This window comes from Plectrocnemia conspersa, unplaced genomic scaffold (assembly GCF_051122295.1).
Source record: "Plectrocnemia conspersa isolate PC_06_02 unplaced genomic scaffold, ASM5112229v1 ptg000014l, whole genome shotgun sequence".
Taxonomy (NCBI): Eukaryota; Metazoa; Arthropoda; class Insecta; order Trichoptera; family Polycentropodidae; genus Plectrocnemia; species Plectrocnemia conspersa.
This window is the reverse complement of record NW_028277178.1, coordinates 29,981,909-30,006,798: the sequence shown is the minus strand read 5'-3', so window position 1 is coordinate 30,006,798 and position 24,890 is coordinate 29,981,909. Positions and strand designations below refer to the sequence as shown.

At 30.6% G+C, this 24,890-nt stretch overlaps 1 protein-coding gene across 32 annotated transcripts in view; it reads left to right on the top strand.

The window, feature by feature from the left end:
* The window catches only part of LOC148226764 (uncharacterized), a 240,267-nt gene that overhangs the window by 213,988 nt on the left and 1,389 nt on the right, over positions 1–24,890 (top strand). The window contains exons 2-25 of one of the 32 annotated variants that reach the window (XM_088203835.1): positions 5,252–5,322; positions 5,869–5,904; positions 6,123–6,158; positions 8,235–8,270; positions 8,562–8,597; positions 8,687–8,758; positions 8,869–8,937; positions 9,176–9,229; positions 10,673–10,852; positions 10,950–11,042; positions 13,973–14,078; positions 15,115–15,203; positions 15,273–15,407; positions 15,501–15,527; positions 15,628–15,675; positions 17,248–17,352; positions 17,424–17,468; positions 17,870–17,932; positions 20,688–20,714; positions 20,780–20,833; positions 20,918–20,944; positions 21,039–21,074; positions 21,368–21,502; positions 24,216–24,683. In XM_088203835.1, coding sequence (XP_088059961.1) covers positions 5,252–5,322; positions 5,869–5,904; positions 6,123–6,158; positions 8,235–8,270; positions 8,562–8,597; positions 8,687–8,758; positions 8,869–8,937; positions 9,176–9,229; positions 10,673–10,852; positions 10,950–11,042; positions 13,973–14,078; positions 15,115–15,203; positions 15,273–15,407; positions 15,501–15,527; positions 15,628–15,675; positions 17,248–17,352; positions 17,424–17,468; positions 17,870–17,932; positions 20,688–20,714; positions 20,780–20,833; positions 20,918–20,944; positions 21,039–21,074; positions 21,368–21,502; positions 24,216–24,374 — 1,739 coding nt within the window. In that variant the 3' untranslated portion in view covers positions 24,375–24,683. Of the gene's footprint in view, positions 1–5,251; positions 5,323–5,868; positions 5,905–6,122; positions 6,159–8,234; positions 8,271–8,561; positions 8,598–8,686; positions 8,759–8,868; positions 8,938–9,175; positions 9,230–10,672; positions 10,853–10,946; positions 11,043–13,972; positions 14,079–14,371; positions 14,470–15,114; positions 15,204–15,272; positions 15,408–15,500; positions 15,528–15,627; positions 15,676–17,247; positions 17,353–17,423; positions 17,469–17,869; positions 17,933–18,468; positions 19,457–20,687; positions 20,715–20,779; positions 20,834–20,917; positions 20,945–21,038; positions 21,075–21,367; positions 21,503–24,215; positions 24,684–24,890 lie in introns of those variants that run through there. The other 31 variants (XM_088203836.1, XM_088203834.1, XM_088203853.1 and 28 more) reach the window with 31 other exon arrangements.

Sequence of the window (24,890 nt, the reverse complement as noted above, 5' to 3'; positions counted from 1 at the left end):
AATAATCAATAATTACATTAAAATAAAAAAAACCTTACCATTGTAAGTTTTGAGACAGGCATAAAAATGATACACTTGATCAATTTTGTCTCAATATAATGTTTATTTGTTATACATATAATTTATACAAATATTTTTAATAGGTTAACAACCAATGACGGCTGTATTACCTACTCTTTGACTGTCAATCATCGACGACTACAGAGATGACTCTCAGACTATTAAAATTTTCTGGCATCTCTAAGTAGCTGCAAAAGTCACACCACTAATATTATTATATTTATATCCATTAACTTATTAATATTACAATATAATACACAGTCTAAAAAATATTTCTAAATCATTTAATTATATAATTAATACTTTGAGGACATAAAATAATGGTATAAAAAAATCATATTGAATAATTCGAATAAACGAGGGTTATTTGCTTAGTGATTATACAAAGATAATGAAATAAGGATTGATACTAATAATACTTTAGAACGCCTTTTTTACAATGCGATTGGTATACCTAAGAACCAGTTTCTTGCTTCGAACTTTATAATAGTCTTGTCTCTTCCTGCTCTCTTTTGAGATACACAAACACATGCAGTTTTTGTTAATCCAACCGTTCAGTAGAGTAGTTTTTGAATAAGTTTATAAATTTGATTATTTATAACATTATTAACACTATTTTATTAATCTTAAATCTCATCGATTTGTGCTTTGAATTTACGATATTATTTACCCACATTTTTGTTGTTCATGACATCATTGCGGTTTAAAAGATAATATAATCGATTATTTATTGAATTTTTTTTTATTTATTTGTACCTCTTATAGTATTACAAATTTAGGTTATTTTAAATAAATAAATATACTTAGCTTATGATTAAGTACAACAAGATAGTCAGCATAATATTTCTATATCCAAATCATCCTTTCTTCATAAGAATGAAAAAGAGATGCTTTGTTTGTTATATTTGAACACATTACAAATGCATTGTCCAGACTGTTTTTACTGTCTCTCTATATCTAATGTCCTTAGTCTCCCCTATATATGTGAACAACTATCTTCTTAACGAACCTGCATATCCAAAAGTTGTCCAATTTATCCGGTCTTGTGTTTTCCTCGCCTCGGCGACTTGTATTCCTTAGGGCTTAGCTCGAACTCGATGCAGCCGTTTTTAAAACTAAGGCATCCCTTTGCTGCAGCAAAAAACTTGTATGAATACACACCATCTAATGCTTTCTTATCTCTTTCTTGTTCAACATTAACAAGCTGCTGTCGAGGGATTCTCATGTGATCAAACAAATTTGATTCCCATGCGTACTTTTACCGATTCCATTCGCCGAATACGTAAAAATGTGCAGTAATTAAACTTTTGTGTTAACAAAAAAAAGAATCGGTCTTAACGCGTGGGATTGTTGTACGTCGGCTATTAAAAGCTTTTTTATTAGGTATTATCATTTGTCGGAGCTTAGGAGCGATACGGATCTCGAGCCTTTTATAGTCTTTTTCTTTTGAATCGCTTTATATGGAGCAGTAAAATAAGAATCGAACCCCAAAGATCCGTGTGTCTTAAGCCGTGCCCCGCCAAAGACCTTCGCCTTAATTAATCCAATGATCTTTTATTATATACATTATTGAGTGAGGCCTTATGTTCGTATATATAACATTTATTATGTGAGATATAATACATAACCAGAAAGCTAATGCCCTATATTTATATAATATAATCATATAAGATAATCTCTAAAGCTCTAAAGTAAATCATCCATTATTAAGAATAATAGATATTTATAATATATATTTTCTGACCTTTTAGAGAGTACATAAACAATAAGAAAATATTACTCAACTTTATTTCAATATACGTAAAAGTTGCATTTTTGTTAGAATGAATGAGTGTTTCTTAAATAAATATTTTATAATATTCCTATTAATAATACTAGCAATGTTCAAATTCAGCAAAGATGCATCGAATGTCAACATTTATCGACATCGACATTTAAACACGAGCAGGGTTAAAACGTAGGTAATCTTCCATGTTGTGATTCCATTTAATTATTAACACTTTATCGTGTCAAGCGCCGCTGTTTGATAAATGTACGTATAAATTTTCTCCCCGTCTTAATTCACATTCCGACCGAGTCGTAATTAATCCCCTATCTTCTTTCGGCTTAAAATATCTCAACTTCCTTCAACAAACGCCACAAAGTACCGGAAAGTTTTACTTCGCCTCCGCTTAAACAATGCTCGTAACGAGCGGCTCCGCGGTCCAAATATGATTCGGCATGTTCTCTTCCCTATACCCAAAAACCCAGTGGATCAATGTCGTTTTGAATAATTTGCTCAAACTTGTAATTCGGGGATGAGCGCAAACATCGGCAAACTACCGCTACTGGCTCATGATAAAAATTAAAATTCGCCAATGGGCCTCGTGAATTCACCGCAACTTTGTGTAAATATAACGCTAGTCCTATGATAACATAACCAAAATTTAATTCAGCTATACTGAAACATTTACATACAACGTATCATAAGCCGAATTGTCTTGATGTTATTATAGTATGTGAAAATATTTTTAGGAATTGTAATTAGCAACCACGACTTACCTGAAACGAGTTTAATTTTATAGAAATATGCATAAAGTAAATGTATGAGACTAGTGATTTTTTACTAATCATAACAATATATACAATGTGAAAAAGTCTCCAGAACTAATTCTAAACCTTTACAGAAATATTAGTAAAAATTATCAGATACAAAAAATTGAGTAGGCGGTTGATTTATATAAACCACTGGAATCAAAAAACTTGTCCTGAGGTGCAATAAATGCATTAAAGTTTATAGTGACTATGGTGAACAGTAAATATAATTGTATTCTAAAGGTATTAAAAGCCAATCCCAAAAAGAATGTTTTATACTTTTATACTTATTTTTACTTTCCGTTTTATTTTTTATCTTATGCCTGCATTACACTCTCTGGAAGTTGGCCAAGGTTGCCCAAGGACGGAGAATATAGTGGGTTACTTCGGTCGAGTTAGGTCTAAAATCTCTCGGAAGTTGACCGAGGTTACCGAAAACGGGAGGTAAAGTGAAGGTATTTCAATCGACTTGGCCAACTTCGAGTGCTTCCGAACATTGTCGGCAAAAGGACCGAAGTCGGAGCTGCTCTTTCGAGCGCGAGCGGTGAGATACTTCTCCTTTCGCTCTCTCCCGTGTTAAGTGACGACAGTGAAAGAGATAATGATATGGTTTTTCGCAAACTGAGATAGAACGAGTAACTCGGTTCAGTTTCAGTATGCGCGTAGGCGTCCTATGGCCAACACGCATGTCGAGCGCTGCATCGTGGTCACGTTATAATACCACATGCTTATCAGGGACTTCAACAGACTCTTACTGACATCTTTGAATATTTTAGGGCACCAAAAAGAATTAATTATATTTTTGATAGTATATTCTTCTAACAGATATCGTTATTATATTTTTTTCATATAAAATTAAATAATTAGTGGTTCTTGATTTTATTAAAAAAAACTGTGTCAAATATCCTTATGTATTTTCCTAGATCGGTTTATATAAATGTCACACCATAACGAATTCTTATTTAGAATCGATAGCGACAAATTCTAGGATAGTCACAGATGTGATGTTCGTATTCTGAAGTATAATTTTTATGCCTTATGGCATTTTGCAAAAGCCGACAAAGATTTTGCGTAAATTAAATATTTACGACCGAAAAGTTTTCACTGATATTATATTGGTGAGTGTCCACACAAACTTTTATAATTATCAGTAGCGTAATTTTAATAATATGACAATTTAAAAATTGCGATTATTTGGCACATTTTTCGATCGTGCGCAAATATGCCAGCTGTACGTGACAGCAGCTGCTGTGCGGACGTCATTCACGGCCGCCGTCCGGACGGCATATGAAATTTGTGACAGTGTGGCCGCTACTCGGCCGACTTCAAATCCAACTTCGAAATCATTTAAATAGGTAGTTACCCATTGCTTTCTTCGCCTAAAATACAAATATGATTTTACTGAACAATAAACTAAAGTATGTTAATTTTCATTAATAATGGACATTGTTCAACGCATTATCATCATAGTGCTCTTAATTTTTTGCCTTGTAATTGGTTGTTTGTCAGGGGGTTGCACCGGTACGTGTTATGACACAGGATAGTTATATTTTAATTTAATAAATCTTTTACTTTATTTATTATAAGGACGGAATAGCATAGTACGTAACGTCTCAGTCTACTAACTCTGAGGTTACGAGTTTGAGCTCCGGCAGTAACACTCGAATTATTATATTAAAAAATTATTAAAAAAAACATCTATTGGTTGTAAATTTTATAGCATATAATAATTTATAATTAATAATATAGATGTCACCAATACCTAGACTTTCAGTCGGGTGGTTAATACTTACTTGTAGGTATTCATTATGTCCGATTGACTTACATTGGCTATTAAGAAATAACGCATGATGAGTGCGTATCGTACAAGCGTTGCGATACAATTAATTGCAATCTTGAAGTAGCGTGTATTCAAGTTGCTGAGAGGTGATGTCTATAATTCGTTGATGCTGTATTGTGATTGCGTCCCTGATTCTGTACCGTTGCGGTCAGGACCTCAGCGCTCTTGGGAGGCGCCATCTAGATTTTTAACGGACATGACATTTGTATATGTATGAAATATTAAAACTAGTACACACTTGTGTAGCCAGGAAAGTTATGATGGTCGTATTTTTAATGAATAAATAATTGCGCTAAGAGAAAAAGGTAATAGTATTTTCTACTATCTTATACGTAATAAAAGCACCGACTTACTATATTATCATATTTTGAATAAAGCTATACGAAGTTGCTTATTCTAATTTATATTCCAAGATCGTACGCGCGTTAACAACACAGCGCATCGAATGTCTAGGTCTAGAAGTTCTCGCTTCGAGGAATAATTTATTACTTACTTCATATAAATATACACTTTCAGTCGAGACATAATCGAAGAATATTGAAATAAATCATTTAAATCTACTTACCAATCAAAACAGAGTCGTTAATGCGACACCTTTCCGAGTCCATACACCACATTAGGGATTTTATATTAGTCCCTACGTGTAAAGTGTCCGTCCCTAATCTTATTATACATTATGATTCGGCCGTCATAAATCGGACTTAGGTCAAACATAATTATACTTAGACTTTGGATCGAAGGCAAACAATAATTCGTGGTGTTTTTTTTTCGTTTCAGGCCCTCCAGGACCGCCAGGCAAGAGGGGCAAGAAGGGCAAAAAGGGTGATTCGGGAGAACCAGGACCGGCAGTAAGGACATAAAAAAACTTTTCTTCGTGTAGCCCAGTATTTATTTTTTTAGTTTTCCCTTCCATTCCCTATAGTACCACCGCAGGCTGTTTATGACTCATTATTTAGATTCACTCAACGAGGCATAATAAATTAACACCAGAGAAGGGTTCTCGATATATTTGATAACAAAACCTCAATATCATTTTATGACAATTGCTTTAAATAACAATACATCTTGATATATGTTATAATAAAATAAACATAATATTTTTACTATAAATTAGTTATTAGATTAAGATAAAAATATATATAAATAAATTTAAAAACGTAGTTAAAAATATTGTATATAATTTAAAATATTTATTTTAATGAGTAGATTTTCTGAAAATAAACCAAGTGTATCGAATTTTATATTTATCATTTCCGTAAATATAATTATAACATGAAAGGCTTGAAATATTTAATATAGTATCCTTATTATTATAAATTGCAAGAATACCTTAATCCTCGTCGCTTTTTAGCATATTTGCATATTTTTTGCAATTAATTTTGCTTGTTTTACAGGGATCAACGGGCCCTCCTGGCAAGAACGGATTTCCGGTAGATATTATTTTTTGTTTATCTTATATTTTGCAAAACTCCTCTTATCTCTGTTTTGTATCCTTATACAAAAACTGGCTTTCCAATTTATATCTCTTGTTTATCATTACACATTTAGTGTACGTTTTATTATACACATACTTATACACACACACAAACACGTGCGCGTATTTTAATAATCCTTGCTGTGTTCTCACGAGAAAATAATTGCGTTACAGGGCACCAAGGGCGAAAAGGGCGAACGCGGTTATATGGTAAGAAATTTTCGGGTCAGTCTGTACGTGTGTCGGTTTTGCTACTAAACTAACAGTGAGAGCGGCGTAGATTTTTTTAACACGATAACATAATTTAATAATTTGCGTTTGTTGTATGGGTGAACCAAAAGTCATATTTTATCTACAGGAAGTCTATGAAAGTAATTACCATATCATTACATTATATACATAGATATCAAAATGCATTCTATTGTAATTCCTTATTATGCATAAATATTATTTACTTTGCAAAAGAAAAATTAAAATGCAGAAATTGTATTACAAATATTGTCCTGAACTTCGTGGTTGTGTTTATTTTTGTTTTTAAAAGAAAGTCTGCTGTTATTTAATTTTTGTGCAACAATTGAGATCATCAAGTACAATTTGTATACTTTAGTTGTACGTGAAGTTTTCCGTGAAGAGAGAAGCGGCAGCTTCTGCGAGCTTTAATATAGTTAAGTCGGCTTAGTTAAGTAAAAAATATAAGTTCATGTTAACTTAGTAAGTAAAAGTTGCAGATCTGTTTAAGTTATAATGTCTTGAACTCCGAAGTGAATCATCTAGTGAAAATTTCTTTGAGATAATTTCATTTTTTTATATTTCATGAGGGTTTATAATTGAATAACCTAATATTTGGATTCCCCAAGTTTTGCTAAAAAAATTGCCATATTAAGCCATTATTGCCATATGAAGGGTTATTTAATTAAAAAATACAAAAATGGTCCAATCTCCTTGCCAAACGGTCACGGATATAATAAATCACCGGATCCACAACATTCCCATTGCAATGCAATACGACCTTGGACGAGGCCCATCAAGCGAACGTCGCTTTCTAAATGCGTATACCTATTTCACCGTTCTAAGAAGCGACTGCTGCGATTGGCTGGATGATCGCTGCATAATTGCGATTGGTCAGCAAGCTTTGCATCTTAAAGCTTGGACTCCGATAAGGTGAAGGCAGTCACGAATCACTAGTCACCAGCAGCACTCCAGCGGACGCTCGCAGAGACGTCCGCGGACAACATACGAACATGCACTCACACATCCGCTGCCAGCTTTTCCACTACCGCTCGGAGAACAAACTGTCGCTGGCACACCAATCAGAACTCTTAAGATCGTCTACTGACGTCATCCCTCCGCCAGCTTCTCCACCACCGCTCGGAGAAAACATCGTGTGTCGCAACATTTGTAAATATAAAACTCTAACTAGATTCCACCCTGAGTATCATTGGTTACGAAGTCATCACCTCCAACCCTAAAGCATAAATTGAATCACTACATTTCAAACCATTTTTTTTTTAATTATTATAAACTATTTTTTTTTGTTATATTAAAAATAAATATTTAAAAATATTAATTAATTAACATATTAATATGTATTTGTATACGAATACAATATTATATATTAAAATAGATGACTTTTGGTTACCTTTACATATAACAGTTTATTAAAAGATTATTAACATTAGCGATTGCTTCACGATAATATTACAATAATACTTAAATAACCTTGCAAGATGTATCAAACTAACTTTAGCCAAGTTTTTTATACTTTTGATCAAATTTCGCGTTATTGCCAACGGTGCGCCGTTTGGAAAGTTTTCCTTGTAAGTTATTTTGTCACGTCGTGATTTGTTCTAATGACTTTCAGAATGTTTCGGTTTTCCTGTGTTAGGATATAGAAACTTTTTCGTACGTGCCTCATGGATGTACAAATCTCACCACAAATTCGGATAAATTTTCTTAAGCGGTGTTTTATATGACTACTTCGTAAAAAAAATATGAAAAATTCAAAGAAAAGATTCCGTTCATTTATATTACAAAAATACTTTATAAATATTTTATTTAAGCAATTTCCTGAGAATCGCATTTCCGATTACTTTGCCTAATTAAAAATGATTTATTTAAGCCATCTTGAAAAGTTTCTCTGAAAATAATTATTTCACTTTGATTGAAACATCTTGCTTTACAACAAAACGTTTTCGGTGATGGATTATTATATTCGACAAATTAGAAGAAAACAGTTACGTTTTATACGTTTACACATATATGAAACGTTAAATTAATGTGTTTCAGGGACTTGGCGGATTACGGGGTTTACCAGGATTTCCGGTTTGTTAAAAACTTTCGTTTACCGGTTTTAGGTGGAAGCAGTTATTTTTATAGTGCTGATGATATGAAGGGCGAAAAATTAACAACTAAAAAACTAACACTCAACAACAAGCTTCTACTTCTATTCTCTACCTATCCTAAAAATATAATTTTCGCTTTGCTCTATTCACACTTTGTGTCATATTATTTTAATTAGGTTGCTTTAATATATTATTTAAGATTATCAATAACAATACATGTAAAAGTAGCACTCATCAGATTTTATATATTCGATCGTTTTTTCTCATTTAGGGACCTATCGGCTTAGACGGACCAAAAGGTGATCCTGTAAGTATAAATCTTTACATATAAATTATTATAAATATTATATTGTAATGAAACTGTCGAGAGAAAATAATCAATTCATATGTTTATAGGGTAAACCTGGAGACAAGGGTCAAAAAGGTGAACTAGGAAGCCCCGGCTTCGATGTTTTCTCGGCTGTTAAGGTAAACTAAAATAACATATTGTTTACTTAAAAATCAACACTAAATAAATTGTATATTTATGTATTTTTAATGAAACATTGTGAAAGCTGAAAAATGTAAAATATTTACAGGGAGTGAAAAGATCTATAACCACTCTTCGAGGTGGTACTCTTGGCTATGCAGAAATAGTAGCCGTCAAGGTATTGCTGTAGTAGCAACGTAGATACCTAGAGTTTTTTTATTTACTTATCACACAGTTCAACAGTAGCGTACTGCACATCTTTTGTATATTGTAAATTTAATTATTGCACCATTTCCATTTATATGTTTTAGCCTTAGGTACAGCACCCGTATTGCCTGCATCAATTTATTTAGAAAGAATTTTTTGTAATGTTATTATTATTATTTTTAGTAAAATTTGTAGTATTTGCTTTTTAGGGTCTACAAGCCCAAGGTCATAATATATCAGCACAGACAATTATTACACTTAAGGTATGTTTGTTGTAAATACACATAATGCATGTTTATAATTTTTGGTGATTTTTAGTATAATAAATGGTAAATCAGTGGTGTCTTTCAAACGTTTCCAAATTCCGTTCTGTAACTGCCCTCTGGTATCCGATTTAACGCATTTTTTCGGGAGGCAGCCTCTTACTTTTAGGCATGAATATAAATCTTTCTTTAATTAAAATGGTTCAGGGTCTTTGTCGTCATATGTTTCTTCAGGCATTTTTCTGTTTTCCGGCAATGTTGTACATTTGAATATCTTGTTTAGTACTTCTCCGCAATGGTGACACTCAAGAGTACCTCCTTATTTTGAGATAGGATCCAAAGCAACAGCGTCTTGTGAACAACTGAGTCAAATCTTCAGATTTCTAATGTGTCAATACGCTTTTGCCACTTAGCTATGATCAGCTATGATTGACAAATGTAAAAGTGTGGCTTCTCTATGAGGCCCTGCTTGAGCAAACGAGGCGCAATTTGGCCAGTAGCTTTCTTAAAGTCGTCTTAGCGTATCGTGCAATGACGGAAGATGCCACTTCTATTGACCCTTTAAGAGGCAGGCAATTTTCAGACACTTATAACAGTTCACATAACCTTAAAAAATGTGTTTTGGGTTGCGATTATTTCAATCCCTTGATGTTAATTTAAAATCAAGCTATGTCGTACCTATTAGATATTGAAAAATCTCTTATAAAGAGCTACTTCAACTCATATAGAATGTCATATATATAATAAAAACATTATTTGCTGGCGCGCGTCCTCTGATACAAAGGTTTTTTTGTGTTACCGAGATCTCTATTATGTTGTGTGATGTGTGAGGTCTTAACTTTCGTGGGGAATTTATGATGAGTTTTTTCTTTTAGTTGTTTAAGTGGTCGTTGTGGTGACTTATTATGTGATTAATGGCCCAAGTGGTCGAAAATCCTCACAACACTCCTGCTTTATCACAAAAAATTAAAACGCATGTTAACCGGAAATTTCACTTGTCACACTCACAAACATTTTTATATTTATTGTGATTTTTTTTGGAACCACAACGTAAGCTTTTTTAACAATACCTACATCAAAAGCATTATTAAGTTAATGACAGTTTTTACTGTTTATCACTTGTTTTGAACTTAGATAAGAAATGCTTTTACCTGCTTCAATTTGAGAGACAATTATTAATTAAGTGTAGATCTTAAATTTAATTTTAAAATAGCAATGCCATTTTTATTGAAAAAAAAAGTTATATTTTCCGAATATTCAAACAATATTTTTACCAATCTGTAAAAATCGATTATATTGGAAATAGGATGACACCTCTGAGTAAGTATATTATAATGGCACGCTTTAACTTTTAAACAAAGTTTTAAAATTAAAAAATACAAATGCATGAATTTTATTGTGTTATGCTTATACAGGAAATAACGCTTGTTTTATAATATTTAGGGTGAACCTGGGGAACCAGGACCTCCAGGTCCTCCCGGACCGCAAGGAAATGAAGGAATACCAGGACATGAAGGTCGTGCTGGAGCTTCCGGTGAGCCTGGATCTAAAGGAGAAAGAGGACTACAAGGTACACTAGGACCTATCGGACCCACTGGTGTGCCCGGACCTTCCGGAACGAAGGTGATTATAATAATAAATTAACTTGAACGATCGTTTAATGAATATCACTAAAATCAAATCGAACAATTGGCGATAAAATGAATCATATTTTCAGCAGTATATTCGATACGGACGCCCTGGATTTCCTGGTATTCCAGGAACGATGGGATCCCCCGGGGAAAGGGGTTTCCCTGGTTTGCCAGGTTTACGCGTAAGAAATGCTTATTGACCTTAATTGGTGTCGGTCTAACAAGATTAACAAAAAAATGATTAAAATATATGTTGTGTACTAATTCTGCTAAATGTGGTGGATGTATTTAATGTTTATGGAAAAAAAAACACGATGAAACAATGACTTTTTTTCATACGTTCGTGCTATTTCATTTAACAAAAAGTTAGCATTTTACTGCTTAGAAATGAATTAAAATTTAATAAAATTAATGCTTTACCAGGCAGTTATTACTGTTGACTAATTCATTAAAAAATCTGGCTTTCTTAAATAAATTTAATATGACATAATCGCTCTTAATTATTGCTATCTTTAGTTCCGAATAATTATTAATATATTTTCATTACAATATATATAAACCTTAAAAAAATATTATTTAAATAAAAAAAAAATTAAATACAGTTTATTCAAAGACTATTTATTAGTATTTTCCACTGTGAAAATAATTTTTTTTTTATAAAAAAAGAATATATATTACATTTAGGACTTTAATTTTGTTATATTAGTAATTCTGTTTACGATTGTTTCATGGTTTAAAAATACAAGCTAATTTGTGATACGTTTCATTAAAAGTACCTATTTATTCAGATTATGTATATTATTAATAACAGGCGTTAGCTTAAAGTGTTATGCTTGCACTACACTCTCTGGAAGTTGGCCAAGGTTGGCCAAGAACGGAGAATATAGTGGGTTACTTCGGTCGAGTTCGGTTCTGCCCGCTCTAAAATCTCTCGGAAGTTGTCCGAGGTTACCGAGAACGGGAGGTAAAGTGGGGGTAATTCAGTCGACTTGGCCAGCTTTGAGCGCTTCCGAACATTGTCGGCGAAGTCAAAAGAATCGAAGTCGGAGCTGCCCTTTCGAGCGCGAGCGGTGAGATACTTCCCCTTTCGCTCTCTCGCGTGTTAAATGACGACAGTGAGAGAGATAATGATATGGTTCTTCGCAAACTGAGATAGAACGAGTAACTCGGTTCAATTTCAGTATGCGCGTAGGCGTCCTATGGTTAGCACGCACGTCGAGCGCTGCATTGTGGTCAAGTTATAATACCACATGCTTATCGGGGACTTCAACAGACTCTTACTGACATCTTTGAATATTTTAGTGCACCAAAAAGGATTAATTATATTTTTTATAGTATATTCTTTTAACAGATATCGTTACTATATTTTTTTCATATTAAATTAAATAATTAGTGGTACTTGATTACGTTAAAATAATCGTTTCGAATATCCTTATGTATTTTCCTAGATCGGTTTATATAAATGTCACACCATAATGAATTTTTATTTAGAATCGATAGCGACAAATTCTAGGATAGTCACAGATGTGATGTTCGTATTCTGAAGTATAATTTTTATGCCTTATGGCATTTTGCAAAAGCCGACAAAGATTTTGCGTAAATTAAATATTTACGACCGAAAAGTTTTCACTGATATTATATTGGTGAGTGTCCACACAAACTTTTATAATTATCAGTAGCGTAATTTTAATAATATGCTAATTTAAGAATTGCGATTATTTGGCACATTTTTCGATCGCACGCAAATATGCCAGTTGTGCGTGACAGAAGCCGCCGTCCGAACGTCATTTACGGCCTCCGTCCAGACGGCATTCAAAATTGGCGCCAGTGTGGTCGCTTACTCGAAGTCGTAGGTCTCGGCTGACTTCAGTTATAACTTCGGCTCGGACACCTTCCAGAGAGTGTAGTACAAGCATTACAGCATACAATATTAAATTAAATTAGTCTCAATTAAAATAATTATACTTTTAGTCTTAGCTTAATTAAATATATAATATATAGTATTGATAGAAAATATAAATACATATAAAAACATTTTGCTGAGTTTATACAATACAACATGTTTTTAATAAATACAATAATATTTAAGCAGCTCATAAATATTAAGAATTAAATGGGTTTCAACAACGTTTTGCTACATAAACACGATTTAAAAGTTAAACAGGTTAGGTACAAAAGAGTTGCAGCGAGTGAGCGTTGGTCAGAACAGTAAACACCCCATGAATAACTCTCTGCAACAATTCTACTAAAAAGGAGGATCATATAAATTAGCAACCAGATTTACCTTAAATAAATGGTTTGAATTTTCTGACCAACACTTGTTCGCTGCCACTTGCTCACATCTAACCAGTTTAAATTTTAAAATGTATTTATGTATCAAAACGTTACTGGCCGCTTTCGTGGCCTATAAGGCCAAACCAGCAATGTGACGCAGCAAAGAATTCATGACCATTGGTTTTTGAGTGTGGCGCTGATATTCTAAAGAAGTACTCAAATTATGTTTTATATGACTGATTAATATAGATAATTCAATACTTATGTTATGTACTCTCCGTTGATTATTGAGTCATAGCTCTGTTGCTCCACCGATACGCTTGTATAGCTAATTTAATTTTATAAAATTCCTTAACATTATAAAAGACCTATGTGAGCTAGACATTTTAAATTATTATACAATTAATAATATTAATTTATTGCATTGCATCAAAAACATAAGAAGTCAACACATTCAATGTACAATTGACAGTATTGCGATCGAAATATAATAAATAACATACAATCAATAATATAAAAAAAACTGCTTTATAGCCATCAGAACCCACATGCGATATAGTGCTATTCATAGAATCAAAAGCATACATCAACATTTAACAACCTCGTTGAACTTTATACAATTTTTAACGCAAAATTAAAATATTTTTTTTTTAATAATAAAATTAGAGCGTGACAAAAAGCGTCGACACAAACTACGCGTCAATAAAATGAGCTCAACCAAGAATTGTCGTTTTTATTTGATCACACCTTGTATATAAACATTAAAGAAATTTGCACATCTAATATTGATTCTAAACACATATAAAATAATATTAATTAATTTTCTTTATACATTCAGGGAGACAAAGGAGAGAAGGGTGAACGAGGATTAACTACGACTCTAAAGGGTGACCAATTCCCGACAGGAATCATCGAAGGTCCACCAGGACCTCCAGGTCCTCCAGGTATATTTAAACCAAGCATCACAAAACTTACAGTATACAGTTGTGTAGTTTTATTAGCACAGATTAATTACAGCACAGTTACTTTTCTAAACATGTGCACCGCTAATCACAATCACTTAAAAAGGCGAAAATATTATCAATAAATCAATATTTTTGCTTTCACTTTGTTAATATATTGCTGGTTATGGTTTTTGTTTTAACAATATATAACTCGCAGCTTGTAGTAATCGTTTTTTTTTTAATTATAATATTAACTAACAATGGATGAATGTGTTCATCGATGTAATATTCAGGACCGGACGGATTGCGGGGAGAAAAGGGAGATTCTGGACCGACCGGTCCGCCCGGAACCGCCGGGGAAAAGGGAGCGAGAGGCAAACGTGGAAAAAGGGTAAAGTAAACCCTGTAAGATGGAATGCTGTATGAGAATATCATTCCAAATCTCTTCATCAGATACTTCTTCAGTTTATATTTATATAGCACTGGCAGCTCGCTCTTCTTCTTCCTTTCTGAGATCATTTTAAACGTTACTATCTTCCATTCGATTGAATAGAATCAACTGTGTTGAGAAAGATGCAGTATTTAATGATATATTATATTATTATGTACGTAGAATGCAGCATGTGATACTTGCATGAATCAATAAAATCATTCTTCATATTCATTTATATTATAATATATATTACAATTACATTGTTTATGTATTTTTTGTAATATATACTATATCTATCAAACAACTTGTGTTCAATAGATACAGTATATACATTTTGTAGTAAAAATAACATAATAACAACACATGCACAATTATTAGTATTAGATTTGCTTTTTTGGTGAATTTGTCGGACACCCAATAACTGTAGTCACCGCAAGAAGCTTATTTTTAACAAGATTATGTATATGTTGGTGAAGAATAACTAGATCTGAACGGTAAGTTATTTTAATTAGATTCTGCTTTTTTACTAAATGATATTGAAGTACTCAAAGTAAATTTTCATATATAATATATGCCCTTATAATGATATTGTTACACTTTCAGGTGAAAAAGGTGAATCGGGCACTCCGGGAGTTCCGGGAGAAAATGGGTATAATGGCGATCATGGTCCGCAAGGACCTCCAGGACTTCCTGTAAGTAATGCTGACAAAAATGAAGTGAATAAATTATAAAATTAATTACTAATTATAGACTTGTATTAGGGATCGGAAGGACCGAAAGGTGAGAAAGGCGAATACGGAGACATCGGCCCTCCGGGACTTATGGGTCCTCCTGGTTTACCCGGTCCACCTGGATATCCTGGAATGAGAGGAGAAAAGGGCGAAAAGGGAGAATCTGTATGCTTTTTCAATCGCATTTATAATACCTAATTATTTTTCATACTAAAAGAATCAATCTGTTTCATGGTACTGTCTACAAAAATGATGCAGAAATATAAGAAATTGAGAAGAAGACAGGTAAATATTAATTCTGAAGTATTCTTTACATAATTTAAATATGGTTTATATATAATTTTACAATAATATCCGAGAGCATTTAATCATATTTTAATTGTTGAATTTGCAGGGTGATGGCACGGGAATGGAATTCTTAGGTGGAGAAATAGTAAGTACAGAGATTATCATTACTATTATAAATCTAGCATTATAACTATCAAGAACTAACACCGTAACACACAATAGCGTAACAATTAACACCTATTATATATATTGTGACAGCACTACACTCCATTTTTCCTTAAGAATCAGTTTCAAAATTAATGTGATCACTGAGAAAATAAATAAATTAGAACAAATAAAACATTTGGTGAATAGGTAGTAGTCCTGTTCGTAATGGAACACAAATTAGCCGCTGTAGAAGATTTATTTGCTGTTTAATATGTTTACATGTTATGGAAATGATTATGAACTGTCGGTCCGCAAACACCGAGCAGTAGTTATTCTTCCATTGTGTCGCCAAACCCCACAGGAGCAGTATATCCAAAGAACCGTGACTAGAGTAACCAACTTAAATGAGTACTGATTAATTTTAGATATAGATTAAATTTAAAAATTCACTTAGAACAAGGAAAGGATTATAATAATAAAACACATAAATTATAACTATAACAATAAAAAGGCGATAAAATAATATTCTCTAGAAATAAAACTACTGCTGATACTGCCCTGTAGACTTACACATACTAGTACTGCCCCTCAGGGCAGTTGTCCAATCGAATCAGTTATCGAGTAAGACTCCGTTTATTTTATCCCTCTATCAAAGTCATAAAAGTTTATTTCAGAATAGATGTTAACAATTATAAGGAATAAAATACAAAAAAATGAGCATTAAATAAATATATCTATGTTAAACAAAAAATATTAGATTGGGCAACATTTTATTTGTAGTGTGCACTAAAACGAATCATTTGTGCATTATAATTTTAAAAATGAGCAATAAGTTATATTCATGCTATTGAATATATAACTCACTGTAAGAGTTGCGAAGCGTCCAATTGCTGTTCAAATCCAAACCTTATCTTAAAAAAGTTCAAAAACTAATTAATATATAAATATGAATATATGTAAACTAATTATAGTCTATATTAATATATAGTAAGTCTACATAGTATTAGTTAAATAGCAAAAAAAATTATTGCACACTACAAATGAAATATTTTTATTATTTTAATGCACAAATAATTTGTTTTAGTGCAAACTACAGATAAAACACTGCTTAATGCAATATTTTTTATTGAATAAAGATATATTTATTTAGTGATCATTTTTTGATATTTTAATACACAAATCATTCGTTTTAGTGCACACTGCAAATAAAATATTGCGCCATCTAATATATGTGGAGCATTTCTTGTGGTTACTTTTCTGATATATTGTCATAAATTATTAGTAAAAATGACTCTAATTTAAAATAATTGTAAAAAGCAAAACACTAAATTATTAGGAAATATATATACCGTTATGTATTATAGATGAAGTCACAACAAAACTGAGTCTTTATATGATATATATAATATATGTATATATATACATACATGGTGTTTTCATATATTATGTTTTAGGCTATTGAATTGGTAAGACCATTAATGATAAGATTATTATTATAGTAAGCTGCAATAGCTTATTGATTTAATATAATTAGCTTTACCAAATATTAAAGATTATGATTGTTTTACAGATCGTTGGACCTCCAGGCCCTCCAGGACCCGTAGGAATGCCTGGACTTCAAGGTCCTCCTGGAATAAAGGGTGAAAGAGGGAATAACGGTGGCAAGGGTGATACTGTATGTAATTTATATCAAATTTATATTTATTTTATTTGATTTATGTTTAAAATATTTGTATATGATTTTAGGGTGATAAAGGAACTAAAGGCGAACCTGGTCCCATGGGATTGCCGGTAAATGTTTAATGTTTACAAATTTTTTATACAACAATAATGATATTCTATTCATGCACAGCCATTTTTAATTTACGCTGCTAATATGTTTTTGCTTTTTATATATCTAAAACATTTTAATAATAAACAACAAAGCACAAATTCTCTCTTGATGCTTTCAACCTCATCAAATCACACAGTTATTTAATGTACATATTTTAAATATAATATAAAGAAATCTGAAAGAAGATGATTCCATGCTTTAACACATGCAAAATATTTTGTGTAATACATTCATCGCTTCTCTCATCTACGGATAAATTTGTGTGTTTTTATCAAATTTCGGTTATTAAAAAAAGGAAAACCTGTGCAGATGGAATGCATGAATGTAAAAGTTCATGCAGTTTATTGTGATGTTCCAGGGTCCTATGGGACTGAGAGGGGAACTTGGAAGAATGGGAGAATATGGAAAGCAAGGACCCATGGTAAGCAATTCGCTCACCAGCAACCGTGTCCAATAATAATGATTTTGTTTCCATCAACATTTCTTATTTGGTTCATCAAATTTTATTTTGTCAACCTCCAACGAATACAAATATATAATTCAATATGTATAAAATTCTCACGACACCCGTATCATCCGTGTTGAATGTTGCTAATCAATGTTTTTTATTTGTTTTAATTTTTAGTTTATTTTTGGCTAGTTGTAAGATAGTGATTGTATGCTTCAAATCGCATTTATGTGACATTTGTTGGTGATTTGGCTATCTGACGTCGGATTAATATTTTTTTCATATTAACAATTAACAAATGTCATATATTTTTATAGTGAATCACCTCATGTTTATTTTGCGTTTCACTCATTGTTCTAATGCATCCAATATATATATTTTTTATTACGTGCATATAATATCATTATATTAATTGATATAATAAGCAATATTTTTTATAATTAGTTCAACAATATTAATAAAGTAAATGGGTGCCTTTATATATTTGAACGGCCTAATCCTTAATTTAGGGAGGCGGAAGGAGATCGCGCTATGGACAGAAATTGTAACATCCATCTACGACCGTGAAATACGTCTTTGTAAATATAAAGAAGAAATAGAGTTACAATTTCATTATAGTTTTCGGTATGAAACTTTCATTTTATAATACATTCTCTATGTTATTTCTTAAAACTAGTCAATATAAACGCAAATTGTATCTTTTTTATGATAAATTATGTATTTTTTCATTCTATTTTAACATATTTAATGTTCATTAAAAAAATGTTTTGTGTAATTGAGACTATTAATAATATTACTATATTATAAAAAAATAATCATATTCAATCAAAGCCAAATTAGTAATTAAGAATCAATCTCTCTCAAAAAATTATATTTATGTGAATATTATATTTTAATTTTTTAATAATAGCTGTATTAATATGTACATAAATGTATGAATATTCGATATTTTGTTAAGTATTGAAAACTGTATGATAAATATTCATGATGTGCAAAGCGAGTACAATAAGTATTTTGAGCCAATCTAGTATATAATTTAGTGTTATATAAATATTGAAAAAAAATCCTGTCCATCCATTATAAATTAATTATAGATGTGTAAGTTAATATTTAATACAACATATATGATACAATGCCTGATTAAATACTCAATAACACCAATAAAAGCCTAATTTGCTAAAAAAAATATGCCTATGTAAAAATCAATTACCTCAAAAAAAAAGTAAGTGGATCTTTGTGTAGTTAAATATTTTGTAATACATTTTCTAATTTAAACTTTGTGTATGATGATGTAGTTGCATATCATGATATTGTATATTTATTATATAAGATGTAATATTTATTGTCATATGAAATAGTAATTAATTTATTTTTATTATTTTTTCATTATACAAATTTTAATAAAACCGAATGCCATATTATATAAGTTAAATAAGAAACTAGCCACATAGTAATATAAATGTATATTATATCCATTATTAATATTTATATTACCAATCTGCATATCATGTTTTTTTTATATTGTAATATTATGAATGAGTTCCATATATCTTATTTTTTAATATTAATTATTTGTTTATTATTTTTCATCAAATATAAGATATATTGGAATGTAAAAAAAATTGTTAACATGAGGTTTGTTCATAATATATATAAAATATTTCTCATTATTTATTCGCCCTTAAATTTTTAACACCATTTTAGTATAAACATTGTCTTAAACGTGAATCTAATATATATATAAATATAAATATTTTGGAAGTACATATATATAATATATGAATACGTATTTTGTATTAATTGTATCTGATAAATAATCAATAATAAGATACACGGAAAACTATTTAATTTATTTGCCAGTATTTTAACATAAATTATGTTTTACAGCATCGTTAAAAGTATTGCTTTTTTTTTAAAGAATAAAATTATTGTTACTACATTTATACATATATGAAAAATTCAATGTAAATGTAATTGTTATTTACAATTCCATTATAATGATTTTTAATAAATGTGTGCAAGTGCACGTGCTCTATAATGAATTGCTGTATATTATTTACTATACTTTAGATTGGATGTTGCTTTTATGATTATTTCAATATTATATTTTAAACATATTACTTTCCTGTTTATTTATCAATACTTCCTCTTTCACTCTTATACGTTAAATATATAAATATAACTGATAGTATTGCCTGTTATAAATATTGATTATTTAAAAAGATTTGTAGTACGAATAAAATCATAAAGGCATTTTATAAAATAAATATTTTAGTTTTACTTAGCTCGACAAAATCGTTTTAGTATATTTTTTATTATAAATCATTCTCATGCGTATGTTGAATCTGAATGCTTGCATCCGGTAATTTGCATTATGTTTTATCTAATTTGATCATGAATATATCTATTTGTTTTTGTTTGACATGCTAACACATATTAATCAAACTCATCAATGTTACACTGCGTAAGTTTCGTTTTTTCAATTACTCTCCGTTGAAAAAAATCTTTAAAATAAAATTGAACACTTACATGTTGTCATTTTATTGTCCTTTTTATTTCAATCGTAATCACCTTACAAAATATCCCTCTATTACTTCCTTCAAATTTTCATTTAAAAAAAACTATTTATATTTTATAATCCATTTTTACTTAAATCATTTATATCAATATAATAATAAAATCGTTTTCAATGTAATATTTAGAGCTTATGATATTTTTTTTCCCGCAGGGCCCACCTGGGTTAGACGGAATGAAGGTATATATTTTATAATCTAAAAATTATAATAAAATAAAATCAAAATAATAATATAAATATTTTAGGGTGCTCAGGGTGAACCTGGTACAAAAGGTGAACGAGGAGATCCAGGTTTGCCAGTATGTATTAATATAAATAAAATTAATCCTGACATATTAACTAAACTAATAAAAAAAATGCATTACAATTAATACTAATTACAGGGAACTGATGGAATACCGGGACAAGAGGTGAGATATTAACTCAACTAACACTATCTAAAAAGCATAATTCTAAAAATAAATTATTAAATCACATAACTTTAATATTCTGATATATTTTTAGGGTCCAAAAGGTGACAAGGGTTATAAAGGCGAACCCGTAAGTTATCGGATTAAATATTATAACCCTAATAATTGAATTATTTAATATAATCTCATATTATTGATCATAACGTATGTATTGCTGCACTTTCACGCATGTCTTATGTTATTAAAAAACATACTTTGATCAAATCCAATCTTCATACAAATATATCTTTGCTAATTTACTCTTCATACCATTATCTCCTGAATGTATCAGTTACTGAACGGATGACTAATTCAAAGCCTATAATATAGATATAAATTATAGTGATAAAAATAATAATTAAATAGTATTAAATAAAATTGCAGGGACCGATCGGTAAACGTGGAAGAAAGGGAGATAAAGGTGATAAAGGAGAACAAGGAGTACCAGGACTCGATGCGCCTTGTCCTTTGGGACCAGACGGATTACCGTTACCTGGATGCGGTTGGAGACCACCTAAAGTAAGCTTTATGTTAATCAATCATTATATTTAAAGGTTAGTAAAAATACTAAAATTATATAAATATACTCTGGTTGTTTTAAGAATGTATTACAAAAATATATTTATGTAAATATTGAAGAGTATATATATATATATAGTATATGTAAATATTTATGCATGTTAAAAATAAGTAGAAAAATAACATTATTGACTTAATTAATCGATAACAATTTATTTCATAGCGGCTTATTAATAATGGTTCGGATAATAATACCCTTTCAAATGTAAGTATCTAGCGATATTTGTTATGATTATGATTATCCTTTTTGTAGTGAAATGAAGTAACGATTTACGTTGCTTAAACAAATATTTTTTATTAAACTCAATTTATGAATAGAAGCTTAATTATATTAAAAAAAAAATTTTGATTGCAAATATTTCATAAGCCCTGAATTCTATAAAACAAATACACCAAACTATACATTGTATTTACAAATGTGTCAAAGTGCATTTTCACTTCTTTTGAAATATCTCTAACATCCAACTTTTTGTGGAATTTTTTAATCTAAAACGGCTGCCGTACCCATTATAAAGTTCTTATGTGTTTGACTAAAGGAAACGCAATTCAAACCTCTATAAATAAAAAAGATTTTGTAATGTTAAGAGAAAAACCCTACATCCGGTTTATGACGGAAGGAGAGTGTTTCTCAGAACCAAAAAACCTCTCATCGGACAAGTGGCGTTATTTCATTTGGCATTGCAACCGTCGCCTTAATATATCTATATAGATAAAATATTTATAAATAATGCAGTCCTACAGGGGCGTCGTTTCAGACTTTTCCAGGAGGGAGGGGGGAAGTTGGCCAATCAGTGGTCGTTTTTTTAATATTTCCATTTCATTAATATTCATAATATTTCATTAAATGACACGAGTGGGAACCGGTTCAATGACCTTGGTATAGTTGTAAAGATTTACCATGTTGTGACGCATTGGGCTTACGCCTATCAGTTTAGAATGGAAGATTATAAAATAATAATAATAATAAAATGATATTCTAAAAGACGACTCCAATATAAATAAAAAGTTTTATAGACAAAGAATTCATTCATTGTTCAATCTTTGTCAAATGATTCTTTCTGTAATTTAAGCAAATAGGGTTTTATAAAAAATAATCTCACTGAAAAAGTCCGGCCATTTTATATGAAACAACGTAATAGAATATGTATATAGGTCATGCAATTTGTTTTATATTGATATATCATTCTCAATGATATATAAAATTATGGTGAATAGATATTTCTTGAGCTATTTATTTTATAAAATTTGCTTAGTTAATACAAAATAAGCCTATTAAAATTCTGTATGATTTCTTTAACAGAGAATTAAATGAAGCATATATAAACCGAATTTTGACCAATAAAAGAGCGCAAAAAACAATTATCACTTCTCAGAAGTCAAAAATCCACATCAAAAGCAATAAAATCGTGCGTCGCCGTCGTAGTGGGAACACTCGTTACCGAGCGTTTCCACTGCGACGGCGCCGATAGTGATAATTGTTTTTGCGCCTTCCTATTGACCAAAATTCGGTTTGAATATACTTTGATCAATACTCTTATCTCAGAAGTTACGTTTTAAAAACTACTATTTAAAATGTAGTGTAATATTCAACATTCTTCTTATTCCGATTATTTTCCCCTGAGGGATGAGTTGCCTTATTATGTATTTTGGCCTTGATTTATTGAAAGTTCTAAAACTATATTTAGTTTTAGAACATCAAGTGTATGACTTGCAACTGTAAAATTAAGTTTAATAGACATTTGGGGGCCTAGTCCCTATTGTGCAGCTCTAAAAGCCAAATGCAGCTCAAAAGTGCTAAGTCAACTACAACAGAAACTAAAATTTCAGAAATTTAGATTACTCATTAAATTTTTTATCGATTAGTCATCCCTGATCTCGTCGCCAAATTAATTAGGTAATTTTTTTTTACAATATTAACGTTTATAAATTTTTTTCATTGCCTTTCATTCATTCCTCCCACATTAGATTTATTTTTATCAAACACATTGTCAATATTAATGTAAGGTTTAATATAACAGCTAATTAAAAATTTATAAAGAAATAAATAATAGTCCAAATATTTGGAAACAAAATCACAAGTTGTTCTATAAAATCAATTTCTTCTTAATCTAATGAATAATCAGATTTCGAATCGACGATAATTTTGTCAAAATAATGACATTTGAATCACTTTTTGCCGTTAAATAATTTAAGAAGAAACTGCTTTGGATGTCTGTTGGCTTTGAAAGCAACTTGAATTCAAAATTCCTTTAGTTAAGAAATCGGTCAATTTTACTTGCAGTAATAATAAGGTAGATTTCTTACTATTTAGAGAATAGTATATATTTACGACACAGACGCAAATGAAAGAAATCTTGACATCGTACAACAAAAACATGTCGTCCTCTTCTCCCATTTTTAACCGATAAGCGTCACGAAATAAAGATTCTCGTCTTTAACATACAAGGTGTTAATGTTAATATTTTTTCTATAGCACTAATAATTTATAAGATAAGTTATCAAAAAGTTATGGAAGAATTTTATTTAATAATATAACAAATTTTACTTAATCAAATTGTCGATTCTCTGTAATATGTTTTACTATTAGGTATACTTTTCGATCCTCATTAAAATTAACATTTACTAATTACTAACAATGTCATTGCACAAACAGGAAATATTGCCTCCTCCGCCTCCTCATGAGGGTATTGATCCAGGACCCGAAGATAAAGAGGATCCTGGCGAGGAATATGACGATAACCAAGACGGGAATGAGGAGTACGACGAATACCCCGACAACGGTGCAACCAGTGTTCACCATCCAGACAAATAACAAAGAGCTTCTACTAACACATCAGACTGTTTTAAAAGCAAAACTAACTATGCTTGTACATTAATCATCACAGTTATAGTGGAAATGAGTGTACTGTATGCTAACAATTTGTGGTTATAATATACTAATAATATGGTGGTGGATTAACCTGTATGACAATACTATTAACATTAACAAGTGGTTCAATGTTTCCTCATAGGTTTAAATAATAAGTTTTTATACATAGTTTATATTTAACTATTAAATGTTATACAAGCAATGGCGGAAAAGTTAATCTTCTGAACATAGAAGTTAATCTGTCTATATTCCTATACTACATATTATTATTTTATATTTTCATATTAAAATAATTATTTTATCATGATGTATACATAATCAAACTATTAAAATTCCGTTCCATATATCAGTAACTTAACGTGTGCCAATGAATATTTTATTATAACAAATATGAATAACATTTAAAATTATTACATATCTATAATACGTATTCGACGATGTTGTATAATCATAATATTA